Genomic DNA, 13,707 nt, shown 5'->3' with positions numbered 1-13,707 from the left:
CAGTGCCTGTATAGAGATGCCAAACTCAAGCTAATTAAATTAAATGTGTAACTAAATTTTCCATCTGCATGTTGAGGACTGCCAGCATTTATATTAATTTAACTCAGCAAGGTAATTGTAAATAATAACTTCTAAATTCTTGCGGATAATTGTTGTAATATGGACCAAACTTTTTCTTTTCTATTAATGTGATGGAGGTTTTGATAAAGTTTCATTTTAGTGCTTGCGATTTTCAAAAATATTTTTATTTACAAATTGGCCCTTAATTTAAAATTTTCTGGTCCTTGTATTTTATAAAAATTACAATTTAATCTTATGATGAAAAAAAATTTATAATTAAATCCATGCATGACTTCTCTTAATCATTTAATAGCTCATTAATTACTTTATATATATAATGGATCATCACAATTATAATCTATTATATTACAATTTTGAAAATCTCATAACCAAACATAAAAATATAATTAATCATTACATCATAATAGCGTTTGGTTATTGTATAAAAGAAAAAGATAATTAAGATAAAAAAAATATGTTTTTTTATCCTTTATTGTTTTGAAATAACATAAAATCATTTTAAATTTATTTTAGAGACAAATTTAATTTATATTTTTGTTTTCTTCTTTCCAACAAAAAAGCATTTGTCTCTTTTGTATTTGCTCCTTTTGTTATGTAACATTAAAGAGATAATCCATATGATTTATTATATCCAAAAAAAAACATTGATGTAAGTAAAATGGTGGCATGTAGTTAGCTCCTCTAATATATAATATAATGGTGTTTTTTCTTTGAATTTTCAAACTAACCCTTATTTAGTTATTTATTTTTATTATTGTTGATGATAATAATGATGATGTTTTGCTTTTTTTCTCTTTTTCACTTATTTATTCATTTATTAATGTTAGTGTTAGTATTACTCCATATTTTATGATATCCTATGTTTTTCTCTTCTTATTAACTCTATAAACAACAACAACCACAACAACATTACAATTGACTGGATTTATTGAAAGGGATAATCCTCGAATCATGAACTTAGTATAGCAACAATAATCTTTCCATTGATCTAATTGTTTGGAAGCAATTTTCACCCTATCTATAAAAACAAATATTCTTCTCTTGTTTTTATAGTTATGTTTTTTCATAAAACAATTAAAATACAAGAGAAAGATATTATTCAATAATTTTATTGTATGTTGACAATCAACTCATGTAGAGTTTATATAGACATATAATGAAATAGAATAAAATAAATTATAGAAAATTCTTGATCATCATCTTTTTTTATTGGATGATTGAAATAATTTACTAATTTTCTTGAGTTATTCAATTCATTAATCTTTTTATTTAAATAAAATAAGATAATCAATAATATTTACCTTGATATTTTAATTTTCATGAGTTTGACATACATCACTTCTATTGTTATTATAACCTGATTTGTTTATCTTCGGCAATTCTATTTTTCTAAACATGGTCATTCTTAGCCCTTGTTTTTCTCATATTATTGCTGCTGCCACATTTCTCTAGTCAAATATCTCTTTTCAAGATTTGATTTTTCAATTTTATTTTGGCTCATCCTTCATTAGACTAATGTCTTTTTATCATGGTTTCTTGGCCATTTTTTCATTTTCTTCTTTAGGAAGAATGCTCTCTTTCTTTTATTTTTATGGTGGCCATTTTTTCATCTCCTTGTTTAGAAAGAATGCTCTCTTTTTTTTCTTTTTTTTATGGTGTTCTTTTTTGTACCACCTTATCTCTTGTACAAGAATTTATCAACTTGCACTCTCTCTTTTTCTTTTTTTTTTGTATTGATGCAAGATCTCAATTCTCTTGTAGGGCTTTGTCATCTTACACCTCTATTATTAGTTTTTATTCTTTGGATGTCATTTGGTCATTAACATGATATTGAGGTATCACGAGTTGATGTATCATTGAAAAATGATAGTAAATAAAATATTTAATTGAAAATAAAAAAATCATTGAAAACAAAGTGTTTTAAACTATTTAGATGAACTACATAAAGTTACCCACTGAAAAGACGAAAGCTAATATTTTAGGCACTATATGATAAACCTACTCTGATACGTAGAAGAAATTTATAATAGAAGAGAAAGATATTATTTGGTAATTCTATTATATGTTTACAATCATCTCATATACAATTTATATAAACATACAACAACATACATAATGAAATAGAATAAAATAAATTGTAGAAAAAGCTTTATCATCTCCTATGATTGGATGATTGAAATTTATTAATTGTTTTGAGTTATTCAATTCATTGATCTCTTTATTTTATTGATTATAAAATAATCAAGAATATTTAATTGATTATTTCCTTAACAATACTTTATGAAAATGAAATATTGAGTTGTTAAATTTGTAGGGTTTTTTGCGTTATTTTTATGTTGGTTATAGTGAGAAAAGTGAATGTCGTTTTTGATGGTGAAGAAAAGGAAGAGGAGAAAAGACAAGAATTCTCCATTACAATAGTAATTGGGAGGGATGATAAGGGGCTTTTCAAGTTTTATTATTTTTTACTTTTTTTGTCTTTTGAATATAAAAGAATTTAAGGAAAATCAATTTTTATTCCCAAATACCTGTTATAAGGTCCATATGACATAACAACAATTATGGTTTGAGAACACCATATATAAATGCAATGTAAAATATAAAGAATTCATTAAGGGGTCAAACTAATAATCACTCTAAGAAATAAGTTTGATGAAAGATAAAAACTATAAATATGTTTATAGCTATGTTATGGAGAAGGGGAATAAAAATGCATTAATTTTTCTTTATAATTTTTTTTTAACAAAAATATTTATTTGTGGTGAAAAAATGCCCCACTTGCCAACTTTCATAAGAAGGAATTTGGTGATCGGGTATCCACAAAGATGTAATTTTATCTTTATATCATAGTTTTGAAATCCAACCCGGCCTGACGAGTTGATCCAAGGTTGAAACCGAGTTGAGTTTAAGAAAAAACATGGTATGACCCAGTTAACCAGTAAGACCTGGTTACAACCCGTTGAATTTTTATTTTTTTTTACTAAAATAATATCTTTTGATTTAAAAAAAAAAAAATTTGACTCAAGCGACCCGGTGATCCGGTCAAAACCCGGAACCCAAGCCTTGAACCAGACCGGGTCTAAAATCTATGCCCTATGCTTCCCCTGGAAATAGAGTTGAGAACTCACTTCTTTTTCTAGTACTATTAAAAAGTTGACTAAAAATGAGTTATAATTCAGAAGGTAATTAAAAGAGTTGACTAAGAATACGTTATATATTTCAGAAGGCAATTAGCTATATAAAGCCAGTAACTTTTGCAGTTAATTTATTGTATTTAAAAGGGTCCATTAATTATTATCTTCTTATCAACCTTGTCTCTTACATTTTTTTTCATTATAATAATCTTTCTTTGTTATTCCTTTTCATTAGTAGGCACTTTAATATCATTAAGGATTTATTAAAAAAGAGGGTACATTGACTCTTCAGTCTTTTTCACGCTTTATCTAATTCCACCGTGGCTAAATGAAGAAACTAGGGATAAATACTCATTAATGATCAGGGGGTGGGGGTGTTCTTGTGCCCATGATTTCCAGGATTTTTTTTCTATTCACGAGTTTTTATTTTAACCTGAATGAGATCGATGTTTGAGCCTGAAGGTGTTTTGACCCACAAATTGTACTGCTTTTTCCTCCACTGTGATTATAGGGAACTTCTTGCTTGTGCTGTAATGCAACCATTATTATACTAGCTTTGTTCTACTTCGCTTTCTATTTGTGTTGTCAACTTCCCTCTCTTTTTTCTTTTCTTTTTTTTCTATTATACAAATAGAAAATACCAATGAATTGAAAGAAAAATTGAAGATTGCCTTGTTTAAGGTAAAATTAGGGATAGTTGATCGGAGAAATTTCCTTGTAGAAAGTTCTTTTGATATTTTGAATTCACAGGGTCTCATTTATTGTATGAGAGTTGCGGTTACAGGTTTTTTTTTTAATTTTAAGTATTAAAAACTCTATAATTATTAATTAGAATATGTAAATATTCCAAAAAAATTAGTTGATTTTTTCTTTGCTAGCATCCATGAAGATGTAAAATACTATAAACAATGAGATGCAAGCTATAATTTATAAAAAAAATAAGTAAATAAAGATACTAAAATAACTAAACTATAATAGGATAAAATGTAATTTTCCCAAAAACTTTGTCTTGTGCTCAAATGAATTTTTACACAAAAGTCCATTTTGCTTCAAAACTTTTCCTGGCAAACAAGTCGTTGATGGAACACAATTTTAAGGATCAAGAGTATATTAACAAAGTTTTCATGCTGTGAGTAAACACCTGCTGACGAAAGCCTTGACGATGAAGAATAAAAATTGTAACGTCTAGGATTAAAATGATAAAGGAAGACTTGTTAACACATTAAAGATTACAAGGATGCACAAAGGTACAAGCTCGTTGGTTAAAAAGGAGCAAAGTTCATGGACGACTGGACTTCTGGAGACAAATTCTACTTAAAAGTCTTTTGGATAGAACCTATTGCGTATTGCAGATAAATCTAAAACAGCAACCCAGCTAATAGAATCTAAAACAGCAACCTAGGTTTCTTGCAGATTCATTAGGTAATCCATGATTGCTGATGCAGAAAGAACCTGCCTAACTTATCCCAGACACAAATAATCACCACAGATCATCCCTGTAAGCCACACAGGAAAAAACCAGAATTGACAGATTTGGGTTGCAATAATCAACATAGACCCAGGTGAGGACTTAAGAACAAACCAGTCAGAAACAAAATGATCCCCGGCAACTAGATCGTCTCGTCCATAATCTCTACGATAATGAACCCCACACAAATATATAACATAGCAAAAGAACTAGGTGCTCCACAGTTGTAACATGTTATACATAAAAGAAATACAAGCCAGCAAAATAAGACAGGTATAGAGTTCTCACTCTTAAATCAGCCACTCCACTAGATTCTGGTTTCTAGTCTCAGACAAAAGACCAGTTTATAAACATAAAGCAGATGCAATGCGCATTTTCTTCTTCATTCAACACTTTCCAGGCCACAGCTCTTTCATATGAAACTGGTCTGCCCATGCTTGACAAACAGATACCACCTTGAAGACAAGTAAAACCCTAGCAAGAGAAAAACATACATAAGATGATGATATTGAACCTACCAAAGCCAGGCCAGGCTACCCTCTACAATATCTTATGGGGGGAAACTGCCCAAAGCAAAAGATGTTATTCTTTAGCATATCATGCTTCAATATTACATTATTTTCCAGACTATTACACGTACTTTATTGATGGAATAATCTCTACACAAACATTATTATGGTTCATTGTTTATTGATTGATGTGTGCATTTGCCCGAACATGTTAGGTCTACATGCAGAATAAACTTAGATTTGAATAGAGATTTGCTATCATCTTGGTAATAAACTTTCAAACATAAATATGAAGTGCGCCACTGTGGGAAAGAAAAGGTTTTGCGTATATTGTTGAGTTTGATTTTCAATAAAACAAAAACAAAATACAAAACTTGTATCTAGAGAGGTCAACCCCAATTGGACAGTGCAAATTGAGTCAGGCCAAACATTAAGAAAAAAATGAGAAACCTACAGAAAAAAACAAGGGCAAATTTGTAATTTAACATGACAGATGGAAATTCAATCTCCTCCCTTCATCTTCTTTCAAAATAAATCGAGGTTATTCAAGCAAATCAACAAATCTAGAATTAGAGAAAATTAAAAAAAAAAAATACAGGCATCTTAGGGAAATGAAAGTTTTAAATGATAGATTAATGTAAATGGTTGCTACCAAACATATACAAAAAAGCGCCAATTTGGTCTTGCAATGTTGTGATTGCTTTGACTGCTATGTTGTGGTGTGTTGCGGTACATAATTTGTTGAGAAAGTAGCATTTGTAGACGCAGTGTTGGGTAATTGGCTCCTGAGCTTCTAAAAATTTATATTTTTACTTGATAAAATAGGCCCCAAAATAAACAGTTTTGCTTATGGTTAAGCCAAGGCACCCTGCTTTGATCTAAACACAAAGCAATCTCCTTTCAAAATGCTATGTATTTTGCTTTCAAAGCAAAGTGGCCCTTAACCAAACACTAGTGTAAGACCAAAAGCAATTAGATGGGCAATATCTACTTGTGATAAATGAGAAACAAAAATAATAAACTGGAAGAAATGAAAGCTAAGGTTTGTTCTTAAGCATAGTAATTATTTTGTCCTTTTGTGATGGCATTTGGTGAATATAAATCTCAATTTAACCTGGATCCATTTTTCCTTCACTAAGATTTAAGAGAGAAGGGAAAACCTGTTGCATGATCTGTGGGAATTCTGAGCAGAGAGTTTTTCTTCCATGATCATCAAATATCTTTTCCAAAGTTATGTCTTGCAGTGCAACTAATGTTGTCTCAAGCATGTCAAGTCCAGCTTGGTTTGCAAAAGTAAAGACGGGCAACACCTGCAAAATTCACCCAAGTTCAAGACCAAATTGCTTTGAATACAAAAGGTTAGCAACAGAGCTGAGGTAGTACTTCAGCATAATAATGGCATTTGAATTCAGACCTGAATACAAAATAGCAGTGCATGTTAAACAAAAAAGCTGACAATATTTATTCAACTTGCATTATATGCATGAAAAATTCACTCTAGGAACATGCAAATGATAATAATATTTTGTTGGTTCAACACGTTTTCCAGCACATTACAAATACGACAAGATATGTCCAGAAATAATCATTTATAACAGACTCCAAAAACTTCTAGTTATGCACGCAAGTAACTGTATAGTAGAAGATAGACCATATGCCATTTTATAAAAGTGTCTCCTTTGCAAGGTAACAGGGAACATTCATGGGAAGGTATGCCTTTGGTCAATTTAATACCATGTTTGTGTAGGTCCCCATAATTCCTAAATCCTTGTCCAAGTATTCTATCATTAACGGCAATGGAAAGCAGGATATATTGTTGTCATGCACACCTTCATTGAGCAGCACATAATAGCATCTGAATGATGCCACAAGGTTTTCAGACTAGATTCACTTCCTTCGCCATTGGATTTGAGTAGCTCCACACCCAAATAGCTCCTGCAAAGTCGTGACCAAGTATTAAATAAAGTAACAAGTGTTCAGTCAATTAAACATCTCTACTGTCCAAGTTCAAAAGGTTTTTTCTTTGGAAAATGTAGTCACTTCATAGATTATAGAAAAGCTTTTAACAGCAACATGAAATTTGAAAGAATTTGACCTTTGACCAAAACAAAAAATCAATTCTTTTTCAGTCCACATATATTTTCTCCTGTGTATACAAATGAGAACATCCTATTTGAATCCAGAAAAAGTTTTATCAACATATTCAAATTCATTATCATTTTAAAATTATGTAACAAAAGTAAAGAGAATTCAATAACAACAAAGAAATCTATTTCTCATGGGAGAAGACAGACTAGAATGACTTGGTCATCAGGCAACATCTCTCAGATAACTAAATTGACTTGCTCAGCTGAATGCCCTGGATTATCACCCAGGTCACAAAATGACCCATTCTGATCAAGATAACATCTATGAGAGGGAACAACCGACGCACCTGTAGCTCTGGCAGATCCAACGAGCAAGTGTCTGTGCTTCAGGAGTACCCAGTGGTGACCGAAGACCAGCCTGTGAACCAAGATGAGAAGGAGATAGTGCCAATGCCACCCTCTGAACTGAAGATATAATGCTGCGGATATATTGCCGAGTCATTGATGCTACATGTTCTTGCATGTGGCTCTCAAATGCAAATTCAAATGCGATTGTCATTACAGATCTTGTGCAACCAGAATTAGCAGAATGATCACTGGATGCTCTGTTTCCAGCTGGTCCGACTTCAAGAGCAGCCGCAAGATCTAAGGTACGATTTGGACTGGAGGCTTCCTGCATCATTTTTCAATGACTTAATTAACAGCCTAATAAATAGGCATGGAGAAATAAACTACTTCAGAATCAAGTAAGCTAACCTTCCCAGAATCAAGGGGAATGATGCGAAAACCAGAAGGTAAAAGCGGTGCATCATCAGCAAAAGTAGCATCAATGGGAGCAAATATAAGTTCAGCACATGCGCCAACAGCATTCTCGTCCATTCCACAGCAGAGCTGTCAGAGATGAACAAGTGGAGCAAATAAGAAGAGAACCAGAAGAATAATGTATGTCATCAAAAGATAAAAGATTGAAATGAATCAAGTGGTGCAATCTCAGCCCAAGTCTAATTAAGGATACTCATAATGCATAAACCAAACCAGGGGTAACTAGATTCCCCATACTTTCCAGGATACCCAGGTGATTGGCAATTCAGGACCTCAAAAATATATTTAGGAAGAGAATTGGAAACATGAAGCAAATTTTCTTTTCATTTTAAACTTCTACTCTAGAAACTTGTTCTTGCTATGAAACCAAAATGTGATCTTTCAAAAGAAGGAGAAGCTGATTTCCACTAATTCCTATCTGAACAAAAATGGCCGATGGGGGAGATCTACACAACTATTTCTGTCTTTCAAATTCTGTAGTTCATTCCAAAATAGTACAGGGTGGGTCCATTTCAAAAGTTCATGAGAACTCTCACTGATTTCCCTCACTCCATAGCTTTGTTTGAAGATTGATCTGCTGACTCGGGACAGGAAAAACAAGCTCGTCTTGTCTAAGAGAGAAACACAGAAAGCATAGAAAAGAAAGGTCTTACTTGCAAAAGAAACACATCTCTGGGCATTATTGGATCTTCAGGAGAATGGCCAACACCTTCCAGTTTTATGACCTCCAGGAACTAATGGACACAGAGCTTATCAGATGCAAGACAAAGGTGAAAATTATAAATATAACACCCATGTTGAATTTATGATACAAGGCATTGTCCAAGCTGTAAAAGCATGATCAAATGGCACACCTCTTCATGTTCAATAGTGTGAGCCAGCGGAAGTATAACTTGACCCCCGAAACTTCCAACTCGAGAACCTTGTAAGCTAAAAGGACCAACTTTAACCGCTGCAGCTGCATAGGCATCGATGTTGTTATCTGCCCATTCTGACCTGTGCTCTCGCAAGAATCTGAGAAGGATTGCAGGAGGGACATTCTGAAAAAGTAAAGTGCACAGCATGAGGAAAAAGATGACAAACAACAAATCAACGACAAGACACAGGAATAAACAAAAAGGAAAACAAGATTCAAATTATGACTTCATTAGAAACAAATTGTCAGCCTTTCTTTGTATTCAATTTTATGAAGTAGAAATACCATGTATCTATCTCTTGGTATTGTCAAAAAAAATCCATAAATAAAGAGCAATACAATTCCCAATTGCAAGAACCTAACTGTTGAGGTTACATATAAGACACATAGTGCACAATTTACCTGTAAAAGCATCGATGCTTTAGCACACAGGACAGCACTGCTGACAGCTGGAAACCCATTAGTGAAGGAAAGATTTGAACCCATCAACTTGTCAGGAGATGAGTTCACGAGGATAGTAACATCATCCATGCCATCATTTCCAATCATCGACCATCCCTCATCACTAAATCCATTGAGAGCCTCATTAAAACCCCTGCCAAAATTGCATTAGATTCTAACTGGCAGATCATTAATGGATTGAATCAGATACTATCAAACAACAGAAGATATTAATACCTGCTCAACCTCTGGCTCAGTGCTCGTAGAGCTGCAGGTCGTCTGCCCCAGTTGGTCACATTAGACTGAGAAGCTTCCTGAGCTATCTGCCGCAGCTGGCGTAGAGCCTGAATGGAAAGGATATACATTATTGAAATATTAGTCCCCGTCTGGTTCAGAAGTTACACTTGCATCACCCAAACTACATCAGTGTTTCTGTACATCCATTAAATGTTCATGACATAAAAAGTAGAAAAATTGCTTACCACCATTGTTGTCTTTTGAGCAAGTACAGTTGAGGATTCATACAGCGGCCGTAGTACTTCAGGCACACTCCAAGGCTAGTTGAAGAAATCAGTCATCAAGTTATGATCTTGGGTCAAATAGAAATTTGAAATCACATAGTTTATAAAAAACTTAAAAAATAAATTGTGTTCGGCACATCCTACCTCCAAATCCATGTGGTCAACTATGTGTATAATTGAACCACCACCTTCACAAGGCCGTACCAGATACCCACTTGGGAGCATTTCTGCTCTCACAAAATGCTGCACTGGTGGCATGCTCGGGCCATTCTGAGTATTTTTCAGTGATCTCTCACATACCTGAATATTGCATGAGTAGAAAGTAAATAATTCTACTAAATTTTCTAAGAATTACAAATTTTAAGAGTTTGGGAGCATACCACAAGGCTTCCATCTTCTAAAACAGAAGTATAACGCAACAACCAGAAGTCACGACCAGGTGCCAACGTAGTTGGCGCATAGAGCTATATCCTCAATAAAAAATAGAAGTAATTACATAATTGCAGCTAAAGGGTTTTAACAGAAACAACAAATGCATGATGATTAGTCCTTTACCTGCATATAAAGCAGCTCAATGGTTCCACCATTTGCGGTGGGCAGCACATTAAGCACATCCACAGCTCGGCAATCACGAAACCACGATGGCCGATCCTTGAGGATTTCAGCAACCTGGAAGGAACACAATCTATTACATAACCTTGGCAACTCAGTAGAAAATGGTATGGCAAACCAAGTGCACTTACCCTTGTAGGTTCTAGACCCACTAGGCCACAAGCTCGTGCTCCCACGCCAGTACAACCATGAGAAATAGCAACGATTCCACTGGAATCCGGACCAGGCTACACATTTGAAAAAACGAAATTGTGATGAAGAAACAGATTAGAAAAACCCAACTTGGTGAAAATCAATTGGTGGAATTCACGCTTAATGCTAAAAATGGACAAAGAACAAAGCATGTATTTTCAGATCAAGAAATTCAAATCAAACCATGGTTTAGAAAAAAATCAATGGAAGTTCTAGCATTCAGTAGCCTGACATTATAGACGTTTGTAATGAGGAGATCAACTTAGTTCCGTCTTTGCACATTTATATACTTCTCCTTTAAATGCAAAACAATTAAATAAATAAAATAAAATAATTTAGCTGATTAAATTTTGCAATATTTTTTACAAGATAAAATAGTTCTTAATTAATGAAAGTAAAAAAAAAAAAAAAAGCACTGAGAGATACCTTCATTCCAGGCATTTGGACCCACTCTACAGCAGTTCCAGTAGCCTTTGAAAGAAACTCTGTTAAAGTCTCTTCTGCAATGGACAAAAGCCTAGAAAAAATACAAAGAATAAATTCGAAATTCCACACTAGCTCGCACATACACACAACCAAGTGGTCACAAAGCACCATAATAGAAAAGGACCTAACAACCAGAACCCCACTAACCCTGCAGGACTAGCATCCCTTGGCGGATGCTGAGGTGTCAGGTGGTGTTGACCGCTTGTCACCACTGATTCACAGCTTGTATCTTTGGTTGCAAGCGGTGTCTGAAAGAAAACAAACCATCTCTATCTCAATTTCCACATAATTCAATAGTAAATAAATAATAATAATTCTTTTTTCTAACAAAAAGAAAAGCGTTTCCATTGCGCACCCCTTGATTGCTAACAAGTTATAGCGAATAGAAATTTTTTTTTCCACATCTCATCAGCAATTCCAAAATTTCAATTTACAGTCCCTTTCAAGTTCCCAGTAACCAAGCATGATATGATATGCAGCGGATGATATAGCAAGAAAAAAGAGGCAGAATTCTCACGTTATGGGTATGTTGGCGAAAGTACCCATTCTCATACACCAGCTGCGACACCTGCTTCTGCAACCTATCATTCTCTTCCATCAGAAGCTTGTTCATTGCAGTCAGCTTCCTATTCACCGCCTGGAGGCGAGACGCCTCTTTCCTCTGCTTTTCTCGACATCTGAAGAATATAACAAGCATTACAAAAGAATTCAAAGATAAAATCATGGAAAGATAGCAAATCCAGAATTTCAAAAATCACAACGTCCAGCAAGGGGCATCAAGCCGGAGTACAAAAGTTTAAGGAGAAAAACCTTTCCATTTTTTTTCTTCTATACAAGCAAAGTACGTCAAATTAACATGTCAAACAAATACAAAACGCTATAAAAAAATCGAAAATCTGTTTTCTTGGCTGTGAAACCAGTAATTTATTATTATACCTTCTATTTTGAAACCAAACTTTGATTTGTTTGGGCTCAATGTTGGAGAGAATTGGACACTCCCTAATGAGCTGCTGGCGGCGAATGGAGCTGGGTTTGGGACAATCATGATAGAGCCTTTCCAGGGCTTCGACCTGCTCAGGCGTGTACCGGACATACTTGCCATTGTCCATGATAGGCTGCTTACCATCCTTGCAGGACATTGCCATATTCAAATTCAACTTCACAAATACCCACCAAATATATTTTTGCAACACAGCAACCACACAAAGGGAGGCGGGTTCTTTCCCTTTCAAGCTTCTAAATTTATAAGGCCCGACAAGATCCCAAAGAAAACCCCTTGAGTGCCTCTTCTAACCCAACTACCTTCTTGTGCTTAATCACACCTTGAACCAACTTCTTGCAGCTTTAAATCCACCTACGTAACCTCTTTTAATCATAGATTACAACACCTTTACCAGCTTAAAGAAAGGAAAGGAAAGGAAGGGCCTGAACAAACAGACACATACAGCTGGGAGACACTTGTTAAAACTCAAACAGCCTAAATAAAAGTAAACTAGGCCCAGCTAGTCTCTCTTCCTTAACCAGAATTTGAAGTGCTTTTTGGATTTTTAATGGCTGCTGATTGTGAAATGTAAAGATAGAGAAAAACCCACAAGGGACAACGACGTCCAGGATGGATACATCGTTATCCTCCTCATCCTTGTATTTTGTCTACTTATCAGACAGACCCCAAACACGAGAAGAGCATAAACCTTTCGAGATCAAGAGCTCCACACCAAACGATCTGTCTCAGCCACAAAACCCCAAAACATTCACTAGCCAGAGAGAGATCTCTCCTTTTACGGCACCGTATGGCCGATCCAAACCTTAAAAGCAATCGTCCCTAACCGCTGAAACATTTCCTTACAATCCCTTTTTGGCCCTCACCTCATTGGGGAAAGAAAGAAAGAAACAAAACGGAAATTGATTCCTTTTTAATGGTGGCTTTGCAATATGTAATTGTAGAATTTGTTTTTTTCGTTCTCTAAATATATTTACTGTTGAAGGAGAGATGAAGGAAGGGAGGAAGAGGAGAAGGACAACCTTGCTCGTCAAAGAGGATTAGAACTTGGAACTAGGGGGAAAAAAATGAAGGGATGAACAACAACAGTACTTGTAGTAGTAGTAGTAGTAGGCGGTGGTGGTGGTGGTGGTGGTGACTTTGCTTTTGAGGATTTTGCTGTGTTGTCTGTGTATTATGTGCGTCTTTCTCATTGGTTTGTCACTTTCGGCTTTGAGAGAAGAGAGAGAATAGACTTTTCTTTCACTCTTCAAACTTCCTTTCCACTGTGTGGGGAAATGGGAAGTTCTTTTTTTCTTTTCAGATGGAGTTTCGTAATGACAGATATGTCCTTTCGGATCATCTTGGTGTGACAGTTAAAAATTGTTTTAGGTTAATTCGTTTATGATTGCCTCCCTTGGTTGTGTTTCTTATTATTCCACGTGCGTTGTTTTATTAT

The 13,707-nt window shown here is 34.5% G+C and overlaps 1 protein-coding gene across 1 annotated transcript; it reads right to left on the bottom strand.

The window, feature by feature from the left end:
- Window positions 1-4,753: 4,753 nt before the first annotated feature.
- On the bottom strand, window positions 4,754-13,542 carry LOC118037954 (homeobox-leucine zipper protein ATHB-15). Its single transcript, XM_035044142.2, has 18 exons — window positions 12,206-13,542; window positions 11,787-11,946; window positions 11,417-11,517; window positions 11,210-11,300; window positions 10,723-10,818; window positions 10,535-10,648; window positions 10,360-10,443; window positions 10,124-10,279; window positions 9,941-10,015; window positions 9,696-9,802; window positions 9,420-9,612; window positions 8,956-9,141; window positions 8,755-8,835; window positions 8,036-8,170; window positions 7,627-7,952; window positions 7,022-7,127; window positions 6,353-6,502; window positions 4,754-5,157 (listed from the first exon to the last, which is right to left on the bottom strand). The coding sequence occupies exons 1-18, from the start codon at window positions 12,412-12,414 to the stop codon at window positions 5,011-5,013; spliced, it is 2,517 nt and encodes an 838-aa protein (XP_034900033.1). The 5' UTR covers window positions 12,415-13,542; the 3' UTR covers window positions 4,754-5,010.
- Window positions 13,543-13,707: the final 165 nt, after the last annotated feature.

Source organism: Populus alba, chromosome 3 (assembly GCF_005239225.2).
Source record: "Populus alba chromosome 3, ASM523922v2, whole genome shotgun sequence".
Taxonomy (NCBI): domain Eukaryota; kingdom Viridiplantae; phylum Streptophyta; class Magnoliopsida; order Malpighiales; family Salicaceae; genus Populus; species Populus alba.
Note: the sequence above shows the minus strand (reverse complement) of the source record. Positions and strands in the feature narration are given on the sequence as shown.

Bases quoted from the DNA above. Each gene is read 5' to 3' on its own strand.
- LOC118037954 (XM_035044142.2), bottom strand. From the start codon at position 12,414: ATGGCAATGTCCTGCAAGGATGGTAAGCAGCCTATCATGGACAATGGC. The intron at 10,016-10,123 runs GTAGGATGTGCC...TTCTTCAACTAG, and splicing joins TTGACCACATGGATTTGGAG to CCTTGGAGTGTGCCTGAAGT. The intron at 8,171-8,754 runs GTAAGACCTTTC...CATCTCTGACAG, and splicing joins GAGATGTGTTTCTTTTGCAA to CTCTGCTGTGGAATGGACGA.